The sequence below is a fragment of the Hippoglossus stenolepis genome, chromosome 2 (assembly GCF_022539355.2).
Source record: "Hippoglossus stenolepis isolate QCI-W04-F060 chromosome 2, HSTE1.2, whole genome shotgun sequence".
NCBI classification, from domain to species: Eukaryota; Metazoa; Chordata; class Actinopteri; order Pleuronectiformes; family Pleuronectidae; genus Hippoglossus; species Hippoglossus stenolepis.
This window is the reverse complement of record NC_061484.1, coordinates 412,986-430,247: the sequence shown is the minus strand read 5'-3', so window position 1 is coordinate 430,247 and position 17,262 is coordinate 412,986. Positions and strand designations below refer to the sequence as shown.

Genomic DNA, 17,262 nt, shown 5'->3' with positions numbered 1-17,262 from the left:
TATGTAACCCGTTCAATGTCGGGTGTCGGGGGTAAATGACGTATTCTCCAAGCAAGCCTTTAGCCCCCCCCTCTCTCTCTTTTTATCTATATGACTGCTTGTGTGGCTGTAGTGGATGGGCAGAGGGGGACATTTAATTATGTGATTGGGAAAATTGGGAAAATTGGGAAAATTAAAACTCCAGGACAACAGAAGGGGAATACAAAGTATGGGATGCATATTTGATCATTTATATCATATCAAATATGTCATTTATATCGTTTAAAATCATTTTTCAGTCTGTTTCCTGGCGCGATACGCTCGCTCGCACGCCGAAACCATCGGTGAAGGGCGCTGGCGCGGCGCGGCGCATCGCAGCCCATGTGAACCGCACAAAGGTTTAACAGGGGGGGGGGATGGGAGGCGCCTGGCTTTCCTTGGCGCTGCGCTGCGCTGCGGCGCGGCGCTTCAGCGCCCGGTGTAAACCCGGCGTCAGTGTACCATAATCTGGATGCCAGATTGGCAGGCTGCAGAAAACATACCAATGAATATCGGCCAATGTTATCGGTGAAAGTCAAGTTTATTACCGATACGCCGATAGCAGTAAACGAGGCGAATATCGGCCGCTACCGATATACGGCCGATACATCGGTGCACCACTAATTTTAAATACCGCAGTGGAAATTGAAGGTGATAGCAGGGTTTCTTACTTCACAGCTAGAGTGCAGCAGGTCCAGGAATAGTCCACAGGCAGAAGTGAGCTGGATTAAAACAAGCAGCAGAGTGGTGTATTCAGAGCAGGCAGAAACTGTGAGATAACGGTAACTCACGGCAAAAACACTCTTGAAAGAAGCTACAAATGCTAAAGCAGTCTTATCACCACAAACTCTCTTGAAATCTTTGTCTGTGTCTTCTATACGTTTTTGGCTTTGCTTTTTCACTCTGAGATATCTTTCAGTTTTGCGTCTGTCGCAGGTTAGAAGCATCATCAACCCCCCACTCACCCTCAGTGAAACAAGCGGGGGATCTCCTGCTGTGTTGTCACAGACTTATGCAGCCTTTCTGAATACTTTATACTAGGGGGCCAGGTGGGGCTCTCACACTGACATTTGCGTTCACACTGAAAGCGGCTTAAGAGGTAGTTGAATCTATGATCTGGTGGTGTGAAAATGGCAGGGTAGAGTATATTAAGAGGGCTGATTAGGTGATGAAACATGCCGGTGTTCTTCCCCGACTCTTGCTCACTAGCAGAAAGAGAAAAAGAGAGAGAGAGAGAGAGAGACTCACTCTAAGGAAACTTAGTTTACGGAGGCCTTGATGCAGAAGTTTCAAGGGCAGATGTAACAATGCTGTGTCCTCTGCTTAAGTGGCCCCAGTTTGTCACTTATCCTCCGGCCTCTTCCTCCTCTTTGTCTCTGCAGGGACATGATCGCGACAGGCTGCGAGGATAAAAATGTCAGAGTGTACTACTTGGCCACAAGCTCTGAGCAGCCTCTGAAGGTCTTCACTGGTCACTTAGCTAAAGTATTCCACGTCCGCTGGTCTCCACTCAGAGAGGGGATACTGTGCTCGGGATCAGATGATGGGTGAGTATGTTTAAAGAGACCGAGGTGTAGCTCAGACTGAGATCAACAGGAGGAATTTGTATTAATGCAGCGAGAAATGATCAGGCACAAAATTAAGAACGAGGAGTCAAATTAGAACATACAGCACAAAATGAATAACATGCATATATTTTTTGTTTTTAATTATAATTTTTTCAATAGTAAATTTAAATTTCCCAGACTTTTTCAAGGATTTTTATTCTGTGTTACAATAATTTAATGACCATTCCCTGTTTTCAAAGTGTCATCCCACCACTGAAATTAACACAGCAGCATTTGACTGAATTGACTGTCAGGTCTTTTAAAACAACTGTTCTAAACAACAACCAAGTCTATGTTATGTAATTATTTTAGATGCTTGAATTTGTCCTTATGATGTGTTGATTTATCAGTTGTAACTTAACTCTGAACTCACAAACTGATCTGAATATACATGCATTTTGTAAGGTGAAGAAAATAAGGGTTGAGTATTTAGTTTCATTTTAATTTAAACAGTAATCTCTGTCTTTCTGTCTAGAACTGTTCGTATATGGGACTACACACAGGATGCATGCATCAATGTGCTGAGTGGTCACACAGCTCCGGTCAGAGGCTTGATGTGGAACACAGAGGTTCCTTACCTCCTCATTTCAGGTAACTAATGCAGTTCTAAACATGCCTGTTTGGAATGGGCTGTTTGTTTAGCCTTAACCTACTTTAGAATTACACATTGTTAGTCACTTTTCTTCAAACAGTTCTACAATATAAGAGCTTTCTTTATACAGTTTATGCTGCAGAGAGAAGTTAGAAAACTTTGCATTCATTCTACCTGGTTCAATGAAGATTTTATAGTCAATGTTTTTTACAAAATTAAACTGAATTTGCTTTATCACTGTGTTTGTGTATAATGCATGTTTAATATTAGTTTAAATATATAGGTATATAGAATTATATATGGTTGACTTAATAGCTGTTATTTTGTCATATATTGCATGTCAGCTATTTCAGAGGTCTGTTAAGCAAGTGACACAATCATTAGACCGGAGTTCACAACCTTTCAAAATCAATGCTCTATAATTCAGCTCGGTATAAAGCATTGCAGCAACAAAGATGAAGATGAATGGTTTGCTATTCAAAGATACATCCTATGCTGCGCTGGATCTTTCAACATCATCCTACCTTACTCAGGTCCCCCTGGCTGGGTCAGCAGCATTGGCCCATGGATCATCCCTCCTTACCCAAGCCATCTGAAGGCCCTTTCTGCAGCCTTCATGATGGTCTTGATTGTTTTCCTTTTTGCAGCCCCAGTGATGATAGAGTGTAGAACTTGCATACTGAATGGCCAGCTAAGCCTCTACACCTCACTTCAATGTGCTCACAACGTGCCTTCCAGCCTTTCCTTCGGCACTGCTCCACCAGTTCCTAGTACTTGGGCAACTTGTGCTTGTTCGACTCTTCCATTTGATTCTCCCATGGAACAGTCAGGTCTATAAGAAGCACTTGCTTTGAAGCCCTTGTTGGCCACAGCTTAGGAGATGGCCTCAGTGACGGTCATGGGCACCTCCCAGTGACCTTCCGCAGAGGCTGTTGGGCAGCTGCTAAACACGTGCTCAATGTCATTCCAGGATATCCTCTTCTCCAGAGCACCCTCCTACCTTTTCCACGCTCCCAGCCGCCACATGTCCACCATATATCTATACCCCCTGCCTGTCCACGCAGTAATGCCTGCTGATGCCACCCTATAGATAGAGTATTGCCTTGCTTGTGCAAGAGACCTAGAACTCCTCATCTAGGCTGATGATGGGGAGCTGGAGTTTGTTCCTCACATACAGTGCTGTACTGCAAATTCTGCGTGGCAGACCCAGCAATGTGGGGAGGTAGCTGCTGCTGGTCTTACTCTCCATGGTCTCCACAGTCGAAAGGGTTACCTTGTACACCAGCAGAGGCCAGAGAACTCAAGGTAAAATGCCTGGCTTGTAAATTCAAGCCTTGAACCTGCCTGTTCAGACAAACTTGTTGACTGAGGTGAGCCAAGTTTCCAGCTCCTTGATGGTAGCTTGGACTGACGCTGCATCTCTGGGCTCCCTGGTGTTAAAGTCCACCGCGGGAGATGGTATGTCCAAGAGGGCTCTGAGGGGTCAAAGCTCTTGCTCTCTGCCAAGGTCACTCAGGGTGTCGTGCAGGAAGAGTCCTACCTCTTCCTTGAAGTAGGCAAGACGTACACTGTGCTTCTGCCCTAGCAGCTGTCTTGTGAATCTTAAAGGATTGGCTATAAATAAAGTCCACTTCCGGGCCCTCTCTCTCCTTCTTCCCCTGTGCCATTCTGCTCTGCGCAGGGTAAGGAGCTACTTCCCAATGATGTTGCGAAGCTCCGCAAGTGGTTGTTTCTCCTCCTCAGATGCTGCCTTCAACTTCCTTTTCGCAGTGGATGGATCTTGTCTGCCCTTTGGTTGATGGTGAAGTTTGTGCTGGTGGTCTTGCACCTCTCTGCCGCAAAACTGACAATGATGGGGGTCAATGGCTTGAGAGACAGGCAGGCAGGCAGACAGTAGTTTGTAGTATTAGTGGGTAGATGCCAGTAAAAGTAGTGATTAATTATAATTATCTTCATTAATTCCAACCGTTTGTTATCAGTGTGTTATTAGTGTCTGCACTGCTGATCCACACATGTTCCTGCTTGCATTTTTTCAATGCCTTAATAGACTCCACAGGAGAGGAAACATGACCTGTTTTAAAAAAGAAATGCATATTGTGGGTTTGAGGTTGACTTTTGATATATGGAATTCTACTTAAGAGCCCACATACCTGGATAGAGCTGGTTCTATATCATTCACTTTTACTCTAACCACTATAAAATGTAATGTAAAAATCAATAGGTAGTTGATGCATTATCTGCTGGAGCTGACAGTTAAATATAGCTATTAAGTAACTTCTAGTGTCTGAAAGTTGGAATCTATGATGGCAGGCAACATATCTCGTCTTTATACTTGTATTCTGGAGTGTATTTTAAAGTGATGTTACTATTTCAGCATTGGTTGTATTTGAGTAGTAAAATGCTGTATTATTTTCTAGGTTCTTGGGATTATACAATCAGAGTGTGGGACACAAGAGATGGCACATGTCTAGATACAGCCTATGACCACGGAGCTGATGTCTATGGTAAGACGGTATTCTAGAATGAACAACCTAATAATGCCAAACATACCTGACTGGTTTCAATTATGTATGTGATGAATGACATTCTTCACTGAAAACGCAATAAAAATTACAGTTTCATGAAATGAAATTTATTACATTGGGTAATATACTTTTGAAAAAAAATTATATCAAAGCCAATTTTTACTATTATGCGGCTGTGGATCACAGTCTTCCCCATTCTGGATGCTGAAGTGTCCTTGGGCAAGATATTGAACCCCAAATTGCCCCTGATGGCTGTGCCGACAGTGTGTAAGTTATGTGTAATATAGAAGCACTGTATGAATGTGTGTCAATAGTTGAAAGGTAAAAACCGTACTGTAAAGAGCTTTGAGTGTTCATCAAGACTAGAAAAGCATAAATACAGACCATTTACCATTTACTTTAAAGTTAATGCTCATAATTCAATGGCGTGCTCACAAGATGTTATTCGTTTAACATGGTAACAATTGAATCAAAACGTGGGAATGAATTGTATCTCATATACACACTATACATTTTTGAACTATAAAACTGCCCATTTTCCATATATGTATGTGTGTATATTTCTACAAGCTGAATGGAAACAAAGTTAGACACTGTTTCTTTCAGACCACTATTTAGTCTCTATAACATGCATTTATGGCTGTTGTACATGAACACATGGCTCCATTAAATTAAATGTCTTCCCCTTGTGAAATCCCCAGTGAAATTTTGAATGAGTTATTAATGCTGGCTGACATAGAAACTAACCCTATTTTCCATATCATTAAATCGAACTGTGTGTGTGTGTGTGTGTGTAGGTTTGACATGTCACCAGAATCGTCCTTTCACCATGGCCAGCTGTAGCAGAGACAGTACAGTGAGGCTGTGGTCTCTCACACCCCTCATCTCTCCATTGCTGCTGAACATTCTTACTGACCAGCCTTGGGAAAAGATAATAGGAAACACAGGTGAGAACAGACTTGGTTTGTTCTGTGTTATGGTGTTACGTTCTCAGCTGTCATTAAACCATGGTGGCTGTGTGTTTCTGCAGACACAGCTATGGTTCCTGGTTCACCTCCCCTACTCTGTGGTAAAGTATCTAGAGACATCAAACAAGAGCTGGACAAACTGAACTTAGACATCAGGGCCAAGAAGCTACGCTGGTTCTCTGAATGCTTTTCGGTAACCACATTCTAAATGCTTATTTATCAATGCTAAGTCATTGTGATGCTCTCATAATGCCCTTCAAGATTGATGACTGATTCTGAAAGTTCTGCTGTAGTCTGTTTGTATTATCAGCAGTTTGTCTTGATATGCAACATACAACATACAACTAGGAAGGATTTTTAGGATGCAAATATGTTCTGCTGCTAAACTTGTACTTCGCAAGGGAGTTTGTTTTCATACTTAATTAAAAACTGCTACTTTCACCACCAAGCTGATGATTTCTATTGTATATCACACCTTGAACAAATGGAAGTATGAAACTATCTGTAGCTGACACACCATGGATTTTAAACCATCTGATGCGAGCCTGGTGGTATTACTCGTAAACACAAGCAGACATTAAGAATAACCGTGTAAAATGCTCCCTGTATATATGAATGATAGATTCATTTAAGTACCCTTTAAGAAGCTCCAGCACCTTTTTTCACTGATTGAATATAAAGCAAAAAGTAATCAGCTGCATTGAACATAGTTTTTCGTCAATGAATCCGTTTTTTTGTGCGTGTGTGACTGTGTGTGTGTGTGTGTGTGTGTGTGTGTGTGTGTGTGTTCACGCTGCTTGTGTGCGTGTTTATGTGTTTCTGAACACATCTGTGTACTCTATCCCATGCCAGCCTCCAGGAGGCACCAGTAACCTGTGGGACCTAGTGTCAGTCATTAATGGCCAGGATGACTCATTGCTACCAGCCAGCTACAGCAAAGGAGTGATGCACATGAAGCACCTGCTCAAGTTTAAAACAGTGAGTTGCTCCTATTCCCAGAGTCTCGGTTTAAAACAGAAAAGTCCAGATAAATCAAGAGCGACCACACAGTGATCACTGTTCATGATCAGCTGTAGTTTATAACAGACAGTCAATTCAATTTTATTTTATTTGTATTGTGCCAAATCACATTCATTATTTAATGGCACTTTACAAAGTAAGGGCAAGACCAATCAAATATATAACACACTCAGAGCTGTTTACTTCATTCAAGGTGAAGTAAATAAATATAGTTGATTCCTGCAGTCTGCTTCCTTTTATTTCAATCATAATTATATTTTTTCCACATGTATGCCACTAGATTTGAATTTATTTAATAACATGGGGGGAAAAAAGATGATAGTTTCTGGTGCGCAGCAGAAAGTATTGTGTGCACATGTGATATCTTTCAGACCACGGTGCATTTCGAGTTGCTATGTGTCTGTGTGGAAATGACAGTAGTTACTTGACTGCGGTAAAGTTGGAAAGATATTCCCGGATTCTGAATTTATTGATCAATAACTAATCAAGCCTCCTTCCAATCAGATTGATTTACACAAACAGCTTTAGCTTTCTTTTCATCAAAACAAGCCTGAATCCATTCAGGAGAAAAACCTTTGTTCTTTATGCATTTTAGACGAGTGGGCAGGGTCCGTCTACAAAGTGCAATGCCGAAAACACTGCAAAATATTAAATAACATCACTGCTGTACAGTGTAGAGTCACCAAAATCTATAAATCTTCTGGTTCATATAATTTGAATCAAACTTCTCCAATTCACAATGTCAATCGAAGAATACATATAGTGAGTGAACCTTTGTTTACAATTAGTATAATTAAAACTGTCTTTTCCTGATTTATTGTTTTTCATTCTGTCACTCAGTCTGAAGCTCAGGAGCTGACTATTGTGAGGATGTGTAAGTTTGGAGGAGGCATCGGAGCTCCCAGTAAAGAAGAGAGGCTGAAAGAAGCAGCAGACATCCATCTGAGACTGGGACAGATTCAACGATACTGTGAATTAATGGTGGAGCTGGGACAGGTATGGAATGTGCGTGTGTGTTTGTGTGTTATTTTTCTATTTCCTTTCCCTGAAAGCATGGAACTCAAACATTATTGAGACTTAAAAGTTGTGTTGGTACCGATCCTTTCTGTGACTTTTTCCATTTCAATATTTTCTCTAATCATTGGCTGGCTCAACCACAGTCTGTTTTTATCTTTGTATACCATGTAAAATTGAAATTAAACTTTTCTGTAATGAAAATGCTATCCAAAAATCAAAGCAGTTTTCTAGCAGTCAGCAAAACACTGGTGTTATGGTATCTGTGTCTCCCTTTTGGCTCCATCTTCATGGACCAGGTCATAGAGAAAATCCAGTGGAACCTGGAGGTGAAAGGAGTTGACAGGAGAAAAGTCAGTCATGTAGGACTTGTGACTGAGTGGAGAAAAAAAGCAGGACCTGACAGGCACCTGCATACCACAGCTGCAGATACAACGGCCAGGTGTAGAGGAGGTCATAAATTGTGAGATCTGAGCATTATCAAAGAGCTTTTGACACACCAGTTAGTTTTTGTATTTGAGAATGTTTGGTTACAGTCACACCAATGAATCTCTTTCGAATATAAAAAAGTTATAGAAATGAAAAGAAAGAAAAAATATATATGACAATGTAACTCAAATTAATTGAGGGAAAGTATGGACTCAATTTAGAAGAGTGTGTAGAGTGATATTCACAAATATGTTTGTAAATCAGTCTTTGTAAACCTGTTTACTAAATGTGCAGGGGAAAAGAAGTTTGTTCATGTGTAGAAAAGATTTGTATATGAAAAAAGATACTATGAATCTATCAATCAATCAAATTTTATTTGTATAGCCCATATTCACAAATCACAATTTGTCTCATAGGGCTTTAACAAGGTGTGACATCCTCTGCCCTTAACCCTCAACAAGAGTAAGGAAAAACTACTAAAAAACCCTTTTAACAAGGTAAAAAGAAGGTAGAAACCTCAGAGAGAGCCACATGTGAGGGATCCCTCTCCCAGGACGGACTGAAGTGCAATAGATGCCACGTGTAATGGAGAGCATCAGAAAGATAAGGGTATTTGCAGTTTTGATTAGAATAAACACTGAGTAGCATAACTGAAGGTCAATGAATTGGTGGATTATTGTCAGTAATGGTCGAGTATATGAGGAGAAATATTATATATCAAGCAGTCTTGTTGTAATCATAGTCCATGGTCAGCAGGAGGAAGAGGTCCAGAGAAACACACACACACCCGGCTGCTCGGGACAAGTCGAGGGACTGCTAGCGGAGGCTAAGCTAGGTGGCTCCGCGGCGGATAGCGGGGGCTGGCTAACTACAGCTAACGGAGGTTCTAAGCTGCGGAGCCGGGCTTCGCTAAGCCTCGCCTCCATCGCTACAAATACACTACATTTGTTACATGTACCACTACTGTTAAAGGAGGCAGATAAGTAAGTTAACATTAGACACTCGGAGCAGGAGAGAGCAGTGGAGCAAGAGGGAGGGAGAGAAGCCATCGCTGATATATTAGCCTACGAGGGTGAGCTCAAACAGAAAAAATCCGGTGACACGCAAATGGAAAGACACAATCGCTAAAGCACCAAAGAGTAGGGGTTGGTATGTGTGGATGTTAAACTATAGTAAAGTATAGTAATATAGAGAAATATCGGTGTTAGTAGAGCTAGTTCAGAGAGAGTGGCCACCACCAGCGGCAGGAAAACAGGAAGTGACGCAATTCGCTTACCCTACTAGTCAGACCTCTTATGAATAAGATGACAGCTGATATCAGTGGGGAGGTCACACAACTACTTGTACAGACTTTAAGCAGAAACCTGTGTGTAAAACTCAATGTTCTAATTTCTCACGCTCAGTCTGATACTGAAGTTAACATTTTTACCCTGACTCTAATTGGACAATTACAACCCAATCACAAAGCAGAATGGTCATACGGTGTAATCAGAGGGTAGATGGGCAGGTGATCTTAATTACACTTAAGTAAGATACTGTAGAAAATAATGGTGAACATTTAATATGTTGTGTCTGGGTGCAAGCCCACTTGTGTCATGCATGATCATCCGTCTTGAAAATCTGCTGCACCTTCAAGGACTTAGAGGTAATGAAGCCATCTGTCCACTATTGGACTTTTTGAGTGGTTTGTCATCTTCCAATCCGTTTCATGTGTAAAATGGAGTCAGACGTACCTGTAACATCAGTGTCACTCAGAGTGTTTTATGCAGTTTTATGCTTTGCATTTGTACACATTAGTTAATGAAATCACTTATTATTCACAGTTTCATTTTACAAATACACAAACTTTTTACAAATGGTATTTCCCACATTTACTTTACTGGTGTACAAAGGTTAATTTACAACTACATACTTTGGAATTGTTTGTAAATCTTACCAACTACTCTGAGCTTTATTATCTCTCTGTCAGTGGGAGAAAGCATTGTCTGTGGCTCCAGGAGTTTCCATGAAGTACTGGAAGAAACTCATGCAGAGGTAACCCAACCTTTTTTGCTCTTCAACTAAACAACATTAAAAGTGAATTACAACAAATAATCATGCTCCCTTTTCAGTCAAAGTGTGCACCGCTATCATGATTGTGGAAGGTGTTTGCTCAGCAAGCTGCTGTCACAGTGTCTGTTTCAGTTTATTCGCTGCACTGCGAATGCAGATGAACAAGGGAGTGGACAGAATAAGAAGTGTTGATTCACAGTTACGGGGATCTCTGGGGCAGCAACGATGAACAAAATATCAGGAAGAGCAAAAAACGAAATAACAACTACACAACTTACCTGACAAAGTATTGAGGAAAGTTAAATACTACTTGAATGAACAACTCATCGTCATCATCACCATCTGTTGTTCTGATTTGTAATATGCTGTTACTTTTATTGTGTCCACCCTGCACACTTCACGTATAAGGCTTGTTCATTTCAATTCAATTTTTATTTGCATAGCGCCAAATCAATACATACATTATCTAAAGGCCCATTCCATAGTAAGGTTGAGACCTTAAAAATGATAAAGAAACCCAACAGTGCCAACAAAGAGCAAGCACTTTGGCGACTGCAGAGAGAAAAAACGTAACAGCAATCAACCTTTAGACAACCAGAGTCAATGTGGGAGTTATTATTTTATTTTTGATGATTGTTATTTTAATAATAATAATACATTCTATTTTTATGAACCTTTCACAGCACTCAAGGTCACCATACAAGGCTCAAATAAAAACCGAAGAAAATAAACTGAGGGCAGCTCAGATATGCTGATATGATTTATAGCAAGAGAGACAAAAGAAAGAGAACAAACAAAGCTGCTGCTGATTATGCAGCATATCACTGTGAGGCCCCTAATTAATGTAACATAATTAATAATAATAAATCGATAACATTGAAGGCAGAGAACTAATGTGCAAACTGCAAATGTTGCACAAGAAAGTGAGATACTTGCACACCACATGAATAGCTCTTTGTCACACCAGTGTGCTCAGCAAGTTTGCATTGTTACATTTTTAAAATCGGATTTTTAACATCATTAGTAATTTTCCTGTAAATTTTGGCCCATTTTAATAAACATAAACACTAGATGTGGGGAAATTAATTGTTTGTTTGATGCATTGCTATGGGGACATGGACGACAAAGAACATAATAGATTTATTTAGATTTTTTTTTTTTTATTTCACATTAAAGGTCCGGATGTCTTTTACTGTGTGTCTGAGTCTCCTGTCTGAGTGTCCCCCTCCACTCTCCTGCATTACACTTAAACAATAAACACCATCACTAATCAGAAGTTATTAGGCCCTGAACAGTACTGAAGTTTACTTTGTGTATGCTAATTCACTTTCGAGATTATGAGGTACGTATTTAAACATGTGCGCACGCAGTTCATCTGCTACGCACAACACGAGATGCACAGACCCGGGACATCAGGGTTAAAATGCTAAAGATGCAGCACACAACTCTAAACTGAATAAAAATCCAATCAATGTGGAGAGCAGTCTGATTTCAGAATTGAAAACTGTATTTTGTAAATTACAGAACACCTGTAAAAGCAGTAACAGTCTAAAATACTTTTAAAGCACAAATAATGAGGCTAGTAAAGATGCACAACTTTAGTAGTCTCACAGTGCTGAAAAAATACATCATTTATAGAAATGAAATTCTTTGATGCATAGAGCTGCATCTGTAATCGTTTTATCATCGGATTGTAGCGCTCTGAATCGTAATCGAATCGTGAGGTGCAGATTCCCATCCTTAATAATCATACATAGAAAACACATGATTGCAACTTTTACAGGTCACATGTTGTCTAATAAGTATAGAATTGTAATGTGTTTGTGTTGCAGGAGAGCTGACCAGCTGATGGCCGAGGATAATGATGATGTTATCCCATACTGCATCGCCACAGGAGACATAAACAAACTTGTAACTTTCTTCACTGGCAGAGGACAATTGCAAGAGGCCTTACTAATTGCACAGGTACAGAGAGGGAAGGGATAGTCTTCTTAAGGACTTGATGAATGGTATACATCTTGAACTAATGGCTACAAAGTTGAAAAGGAGGGCTGGATGAATAAGTAAAGTGGAGACAGACACCCTGTTCAGACTTTAGAGACCAGATCACAAGTGTTCTGCTCTTAGTAGATCAGTTCACAACTGAGAATATGTCTCCAGTGACGTGTGATCAGATCTGACGTATCCTCTCTATATGCAAATAAACATGTACATCATTCGTGATCACAAAGACCAAAACATATATATCATTTTAATCTGTCAGTCAATGTTAATGTTGTGTCAGGGGCCACAAAGAAATCAATGTATGTGAAACACTGAGATTTGTAAAAACACTTTAGGTTGGACTTTAGTGGTTCAGAGGACATCAGCTAAGTATATAAATACAGACCATTTACATGTGTCACCGCTGAATGTGATTGATCAGATCTCAAATGCATAGTTAACTCCAGGTCTGAACAGGGTCAGAAGCACCTTCTAAACAGCCTGTTCAAGGCGGGAATATTGCACCCTTTTCCAGCTCATTAATCTTTATCAAATTTACAAACTTAAATGTGGGGCAGCATTGTTGATCCTCCTACAAGACAGCAGAGTAAGAAGATCTGAATCAACATGTGTGTAAAAATGTGGGACGGCGGGTGATGTTGTTGTGAACGTCACATCTGGAACACCAGGATGATTTCTGAAAATAGACAGGCAGAAATATGTCGGCTTTGTTTGGTTCAGTGTAAACAAGCATAATGAAGCTTCTTCCTGAGGGCAATGTAGCAGGACCTCTGTTTAAAAGAGGCCAAACATGAAGAGGTGAGGGAATACCTGAACAATCATTGTGATTGTTGTGATAATATTGATAAAAATGATAACAAATAAAAATAATATTTGTTTCCAGGGAGCATGTGAAGGGAACATTCTTGCACCACAAAGCTCCCCAGTCAACCACACAACTAATGATATGGATAACATACAACAATACCAGAGGTAAAGCAAACAGACACTCACACACTCTAATGCCAACTTTCTGTCATTAATTTACTTTTGTTGCACTAATCAAACTGAATTTGAAAGTAGTTTTTGAATGAGCTCAGGTCTGATACACAATTACACATCTCTTTGGACTAGAGCAACAAACTCTGCTGATATTCAGTATCTCGACCTCTCGTGACATCATCAAGGTTGACATCTCAAGGGGTCGAGACACTGGTGGTGGTTGGTGGTTGGTTTCAGGAGGGCACTGGATATGGAGATTGGAGGTGACTGGGGAGGAGAAGGGTTGAGAATCAACAAAATGATAGCTGACAGCCAAAGAGAGGAGAACAGAATTAAAGTTTAACAGCAACGAGATATTGGCTGATGGAGATCATGGCAAAATCTTATTGGATTACCATCAGCTGATTCAAAGGGGGGGCTTTAAGAGAATTGAGAATGAATGAGAAATCGGGAGAGTCTTCCTGATTGAACTATTGGTTAGCTTTATTTTATAAATATGACTAGTTTCATCAACAGTATTGTTAGAATATATTTTTGGCAATCTATCTTCTCAGTATGAAAAACAAGATCACATCCAATAAGCAAAATTCAACTGACAGCTTGACGATCAAAATGTAATGTAGGCCAGTAGTCAGTTCGGATTAATGTCAGATACAAAGGATTCTAAAGCTGCTTTCAGACATACACTGAACGCAGTTCCTCCGGAGGAGAACGTGTGAACGCAAATGTCCGAGTGAGACGCACCACAGTTTCTGCTGACTTTATCCGCCTGGCCTCCTAGTAAAAAATCGGTAGAAATCCAGGACATGTCGATGTGTGAACACAGCAGGGGATCCCCTGCTGGAATCACCACGAGGGAGTGGGGTGGTTGATGATGCTTCTAACATGCGAAAGCTGCAAAAATGAAGGAAGATGTCAAGTCAGTATGTGGTAAGAAGCGGAGTTAATGCATCACTTCCTGCATCTGTCTGCTGCATCTGGCTGCTCCACCTCTCGCCTGAATAACACAGAGGATTTGTTGCTGTTGTGAGTGCGTCTGTGCAGAAAACACCCTGCTGTGTTGTGTGTGTGTGAAACGCAAACTGCGGGTAAAGCCAGTAGCCAATTCCATGGATTTTACCCGGAGGTCATGTCAAAAAATTGAAAAAGTGATCAAATTTCACAGTGGAGTGGAGCTTTCTGATTATTCCTCTAAAACTAAACTAAATAAAGAGAGCCTTGCTAAGTAAATTAATGTATCACTAAAATTCATCCCAGGGTATTTTTGTAGCTGATTCACTTCCATCTCAACCGCTGACTTTTGATCTTCTTCTGTCCAGCCTCCTCCATAAGATCTGTAAGGAATTAGCTGAATGGTACTTCCAGAATGGAGGCTCTGTCCGGGCAGCATGTTGTCACCTTGCTGTGGAAAACATCAAGGTATGCACACCACAGCCTGTGCATGTTACCATTAGCAATTTGTATGCATACTTTTTGTAAAAATGTGGCTGAAATGTGTGTGTGTGTGTGTGTGTGTGTGTGTGTGTGTGTGTGTGTGTGTGTGTGTGTGTGTGTGTGTGTTTGCTATATTTTTAGCTATCCATGTGTAGCCTGATCCGGGGTAATGAGCTGGAGTTGGCTGCATGTGTGGGCATTGTCATAGGAGACAGAGCCAATCAGAGCACTGTGTACTGCCTTGAACTCTTGGCCAGGAAGTACATGACCACACCTAAATGGTACGTCTATATCCATGCACATCCAATGTATGTGCTACACTCATCCAAACTCCAAACTATCACTAGTCCAGTTTGGGCTTTTTTGTGTAAACTTCTTGCTTTTAATTTAGTATTTTTAATTTACTTTTTCTTACCCATGAATAATTTGATCTGGATCAGCTACCATGACCAATGAATTGATTACCCTTACTTGGTTTGGTGTTAATTCATCTGTAATAACAGTGGGTTTACATTATATATTTATGTGTGTTAACTTCAAACACTGACCCTTATTGTTTGACCACAGGTGAAGCTCAGTGGCCGCTGCTATAGGCAGACCTCATCCCTCTGTGGAGCCAGGAACTTATCTTTAGATACATAGTTGTCTATTCAGGACCAATTCCAGTGTCTTCTCTTCAGTTTAGGCTGTATATATCTGTCAGAATTCACCTCTGCATCATCAGTCTCAGTGACTTTTAATCAGCTGGAGTCACATTTTTCCCTGTAATTGGCGGTGGCTGCTTGAAAGTTACAACATTTGAAAAACAGAATGTTTATGTTTTCTGTGTTTCCTTGTAGGGAGCTCTCAGCTAACTTACTGCAAATGATTCCTGACAATTACATCTTACTGGCTAAGCTCTGTGCATTCTACCCAGGGAGTGCTGCTGAAATCAACCAATTACATGGGAGGGTGAGTAGATAATCTCTAAATTAAGATGTGTTTTGGATGAGATGGAATGAAGGCATCATGTCTGATGCTGATGATACTAACAGCTGTGATGATTAGAGGGATTATGTGTTGTTTGTCATTCAAGTGCGGCCTCCCTTCAGTAGAGGAGTGTACGGCCTTGGCAAAGGAAGCTATGAGTGAAGGAGATTTGTTTTCAGCAGTTAAATTTCACCTGCTCAGCTCTGAACCTGAGAATGCACTTCGGATTGGGATTGATCATATCAAAGGTACTGACAACACACTGTGTGTTTGTATGCTACATCTGCAACATCCTCACATGAAATTCATTTGTGTAATTGAAAGAAATGTCACTATTGTTATCACATTTGAGCCTTAAACAAGGTCATGTATCATTTTTTGTTTATAATACTGTATACTATATCTAAAGATAAATTCAACAATTTGATGTTTTAATTTATGAATAAACAGATTAGTCTTTGTGAAGGCCATAAAAATATGTAACCGATATGTCCGAAAATACAGTGTAACAATTACAATCAAATAATTCATCAGAAATTTTTACTACAAAGACGTGTGCAAATGAATAACTAATTAATCTGACATCTTTCTCACCAGAACAGCTGAATAGATCTTCTGATTGGACAGTGGATAGCATTCAGCCAATACTTGACCTGATGAGTTACATCAGAACAGATCGCCTCATCATGGCCAAGCTGACAGAGTAAAATCGATTATTACTGTCGCTTTAATGTGAAATAGTAATTTCACTCAACTCCCACTCTGCTTTTACTTCCTATATTTTGTTAGATGTGACAATCATCCTGTGTGTGTGTGTGTGTGTGTGTGTGTGTGTGTGTGTGTGTGTGTGTGTGTGTGTGTGTGTGTGTGTGTGTGTGTGTGTGTGTGTGTGTGTGTGTGTGTGTGTGTGTGTGTGTGTGTGTGTGTGTGTGTAGAGTCCGCAGTGAGCTGTTGATCCTGTGTGGTTATATTGGAGGTTTGCTCGCCATTAGAAGACAATACTCCAGCATCGTACCTGCACTCTACGAATACACCAGGTAGACACACTTTACTGTGTTCCAAACCTCTACATTAGACTGCATCTGATTAGTCTTGAGACTGACTGCCTGTTGTTTGTAGATTAATCCCATTCTTCTAAAATCTATCTGAAATCCTCCTAATAAAAGAATAGTTTGTTGCCTACAACATATTTCTTATCTCAGTCCATGAAAAACAATGAAAACACTCTTAGTCTAAATCTTTATTTTACCCCTGTAGAAGAAAATATTTTACTTTCTTTTCTTGTTATTTTCTTAACGCACCCAGATCTAGTTCCTTTATTACTCTACACCAGGGGTCTTCAACGTTTTTTAGGCCAAGGACCCCCAAACTGATGGAGAGATGGAGCAGGGACCCCCTACTATATATATTGTATAAAATTTTGTTTTATATTAAACTGGGCCTAGTGCCATGTATAAACATAGCTGTGTAAAACTCTGAATCAACTTTCCAAGGAAGCTGACCTGCGAGAAAACTTACTTACTTAAGCTGCTTTCAGACTGATGTACTGAACTCCAGATATTATCTGCAGTTTCTCCAGAGGAGGTGTATGTGTTAACAGAAATGTGCGTGAGATCCTCTGGAGTTTCTGCGGACTTTCTCTGCCTGGC

General features: G+C 40.4%; 1 protein-coding gene across 3 annotated transcripts in view; it reads left to right on the top strand.

Annotated features, from left to right (window-relative positions):
- The window catches only part of wdr17 (WD repeat domain 17), an 87,269-nt gene that overhangs the window by 25,417 nt on the left and 44,590 nt on the right, over nt 1-17,262 (top strand). For 2 of the 3 annotated variants that reach the window (XM_035170719.2, XM_035170730.2), the window contains 16 exons: nt 1,401-1,565; nt 2,101-2,216; nt 4,635-4,721; nt 5,540-5,689; nt 5,773-5,903; nt 6,563-6,688; nt 7,571-7,726; nt 10,143-10,207; nt 12,058-12,190; nt 13,113-13,201; nt 14,530-14,629; nt 14,786-14,925; nt 15,484-15,595; nt 15,720-15,861; nt 16,211-16,316; nt 16,549-16,650. In XM_035170719.2, the coding sequence (XP_035026610.1) occupies nt 1,401-1,565; nt 2,101-2,216; nt 4,635-4,721; nt 5,540-5,689; nt 5,773-5,903; nt 6,563-6,688; nt 7,571-7,726; nt 10,143-10,207; nt 12,058-12,190; nt 13,113-13,201; nt 14,530-14,629; nt 14,786-14,925; nt 15,484-15,595; nt 15,720-15,861; nt 16,211-16,316; nt 16,549-16,650 (1,920 nt within the window). The remainder of the gene's footprint in view (nt 1-1,400; nt 1,566-2,100; nt 2,217-4,634; nt 4,722-5,539; nt 5,690-5,772; nt 5,904-6,562; nt 6,689-7,570; nt 7,727-10,142; nt 10,208-12,057; nt 12,191-13,112; nt 13,202-14,529; nt 14,630-14,785; nt 14,926-15,483; nt 15,596-15,719; nt 15,862-16,210; nt 16,317-16,548; nt 16,651-17,262) is intronic. The other variant, XM_035170745.2, reaches the window with a different exon arrangement.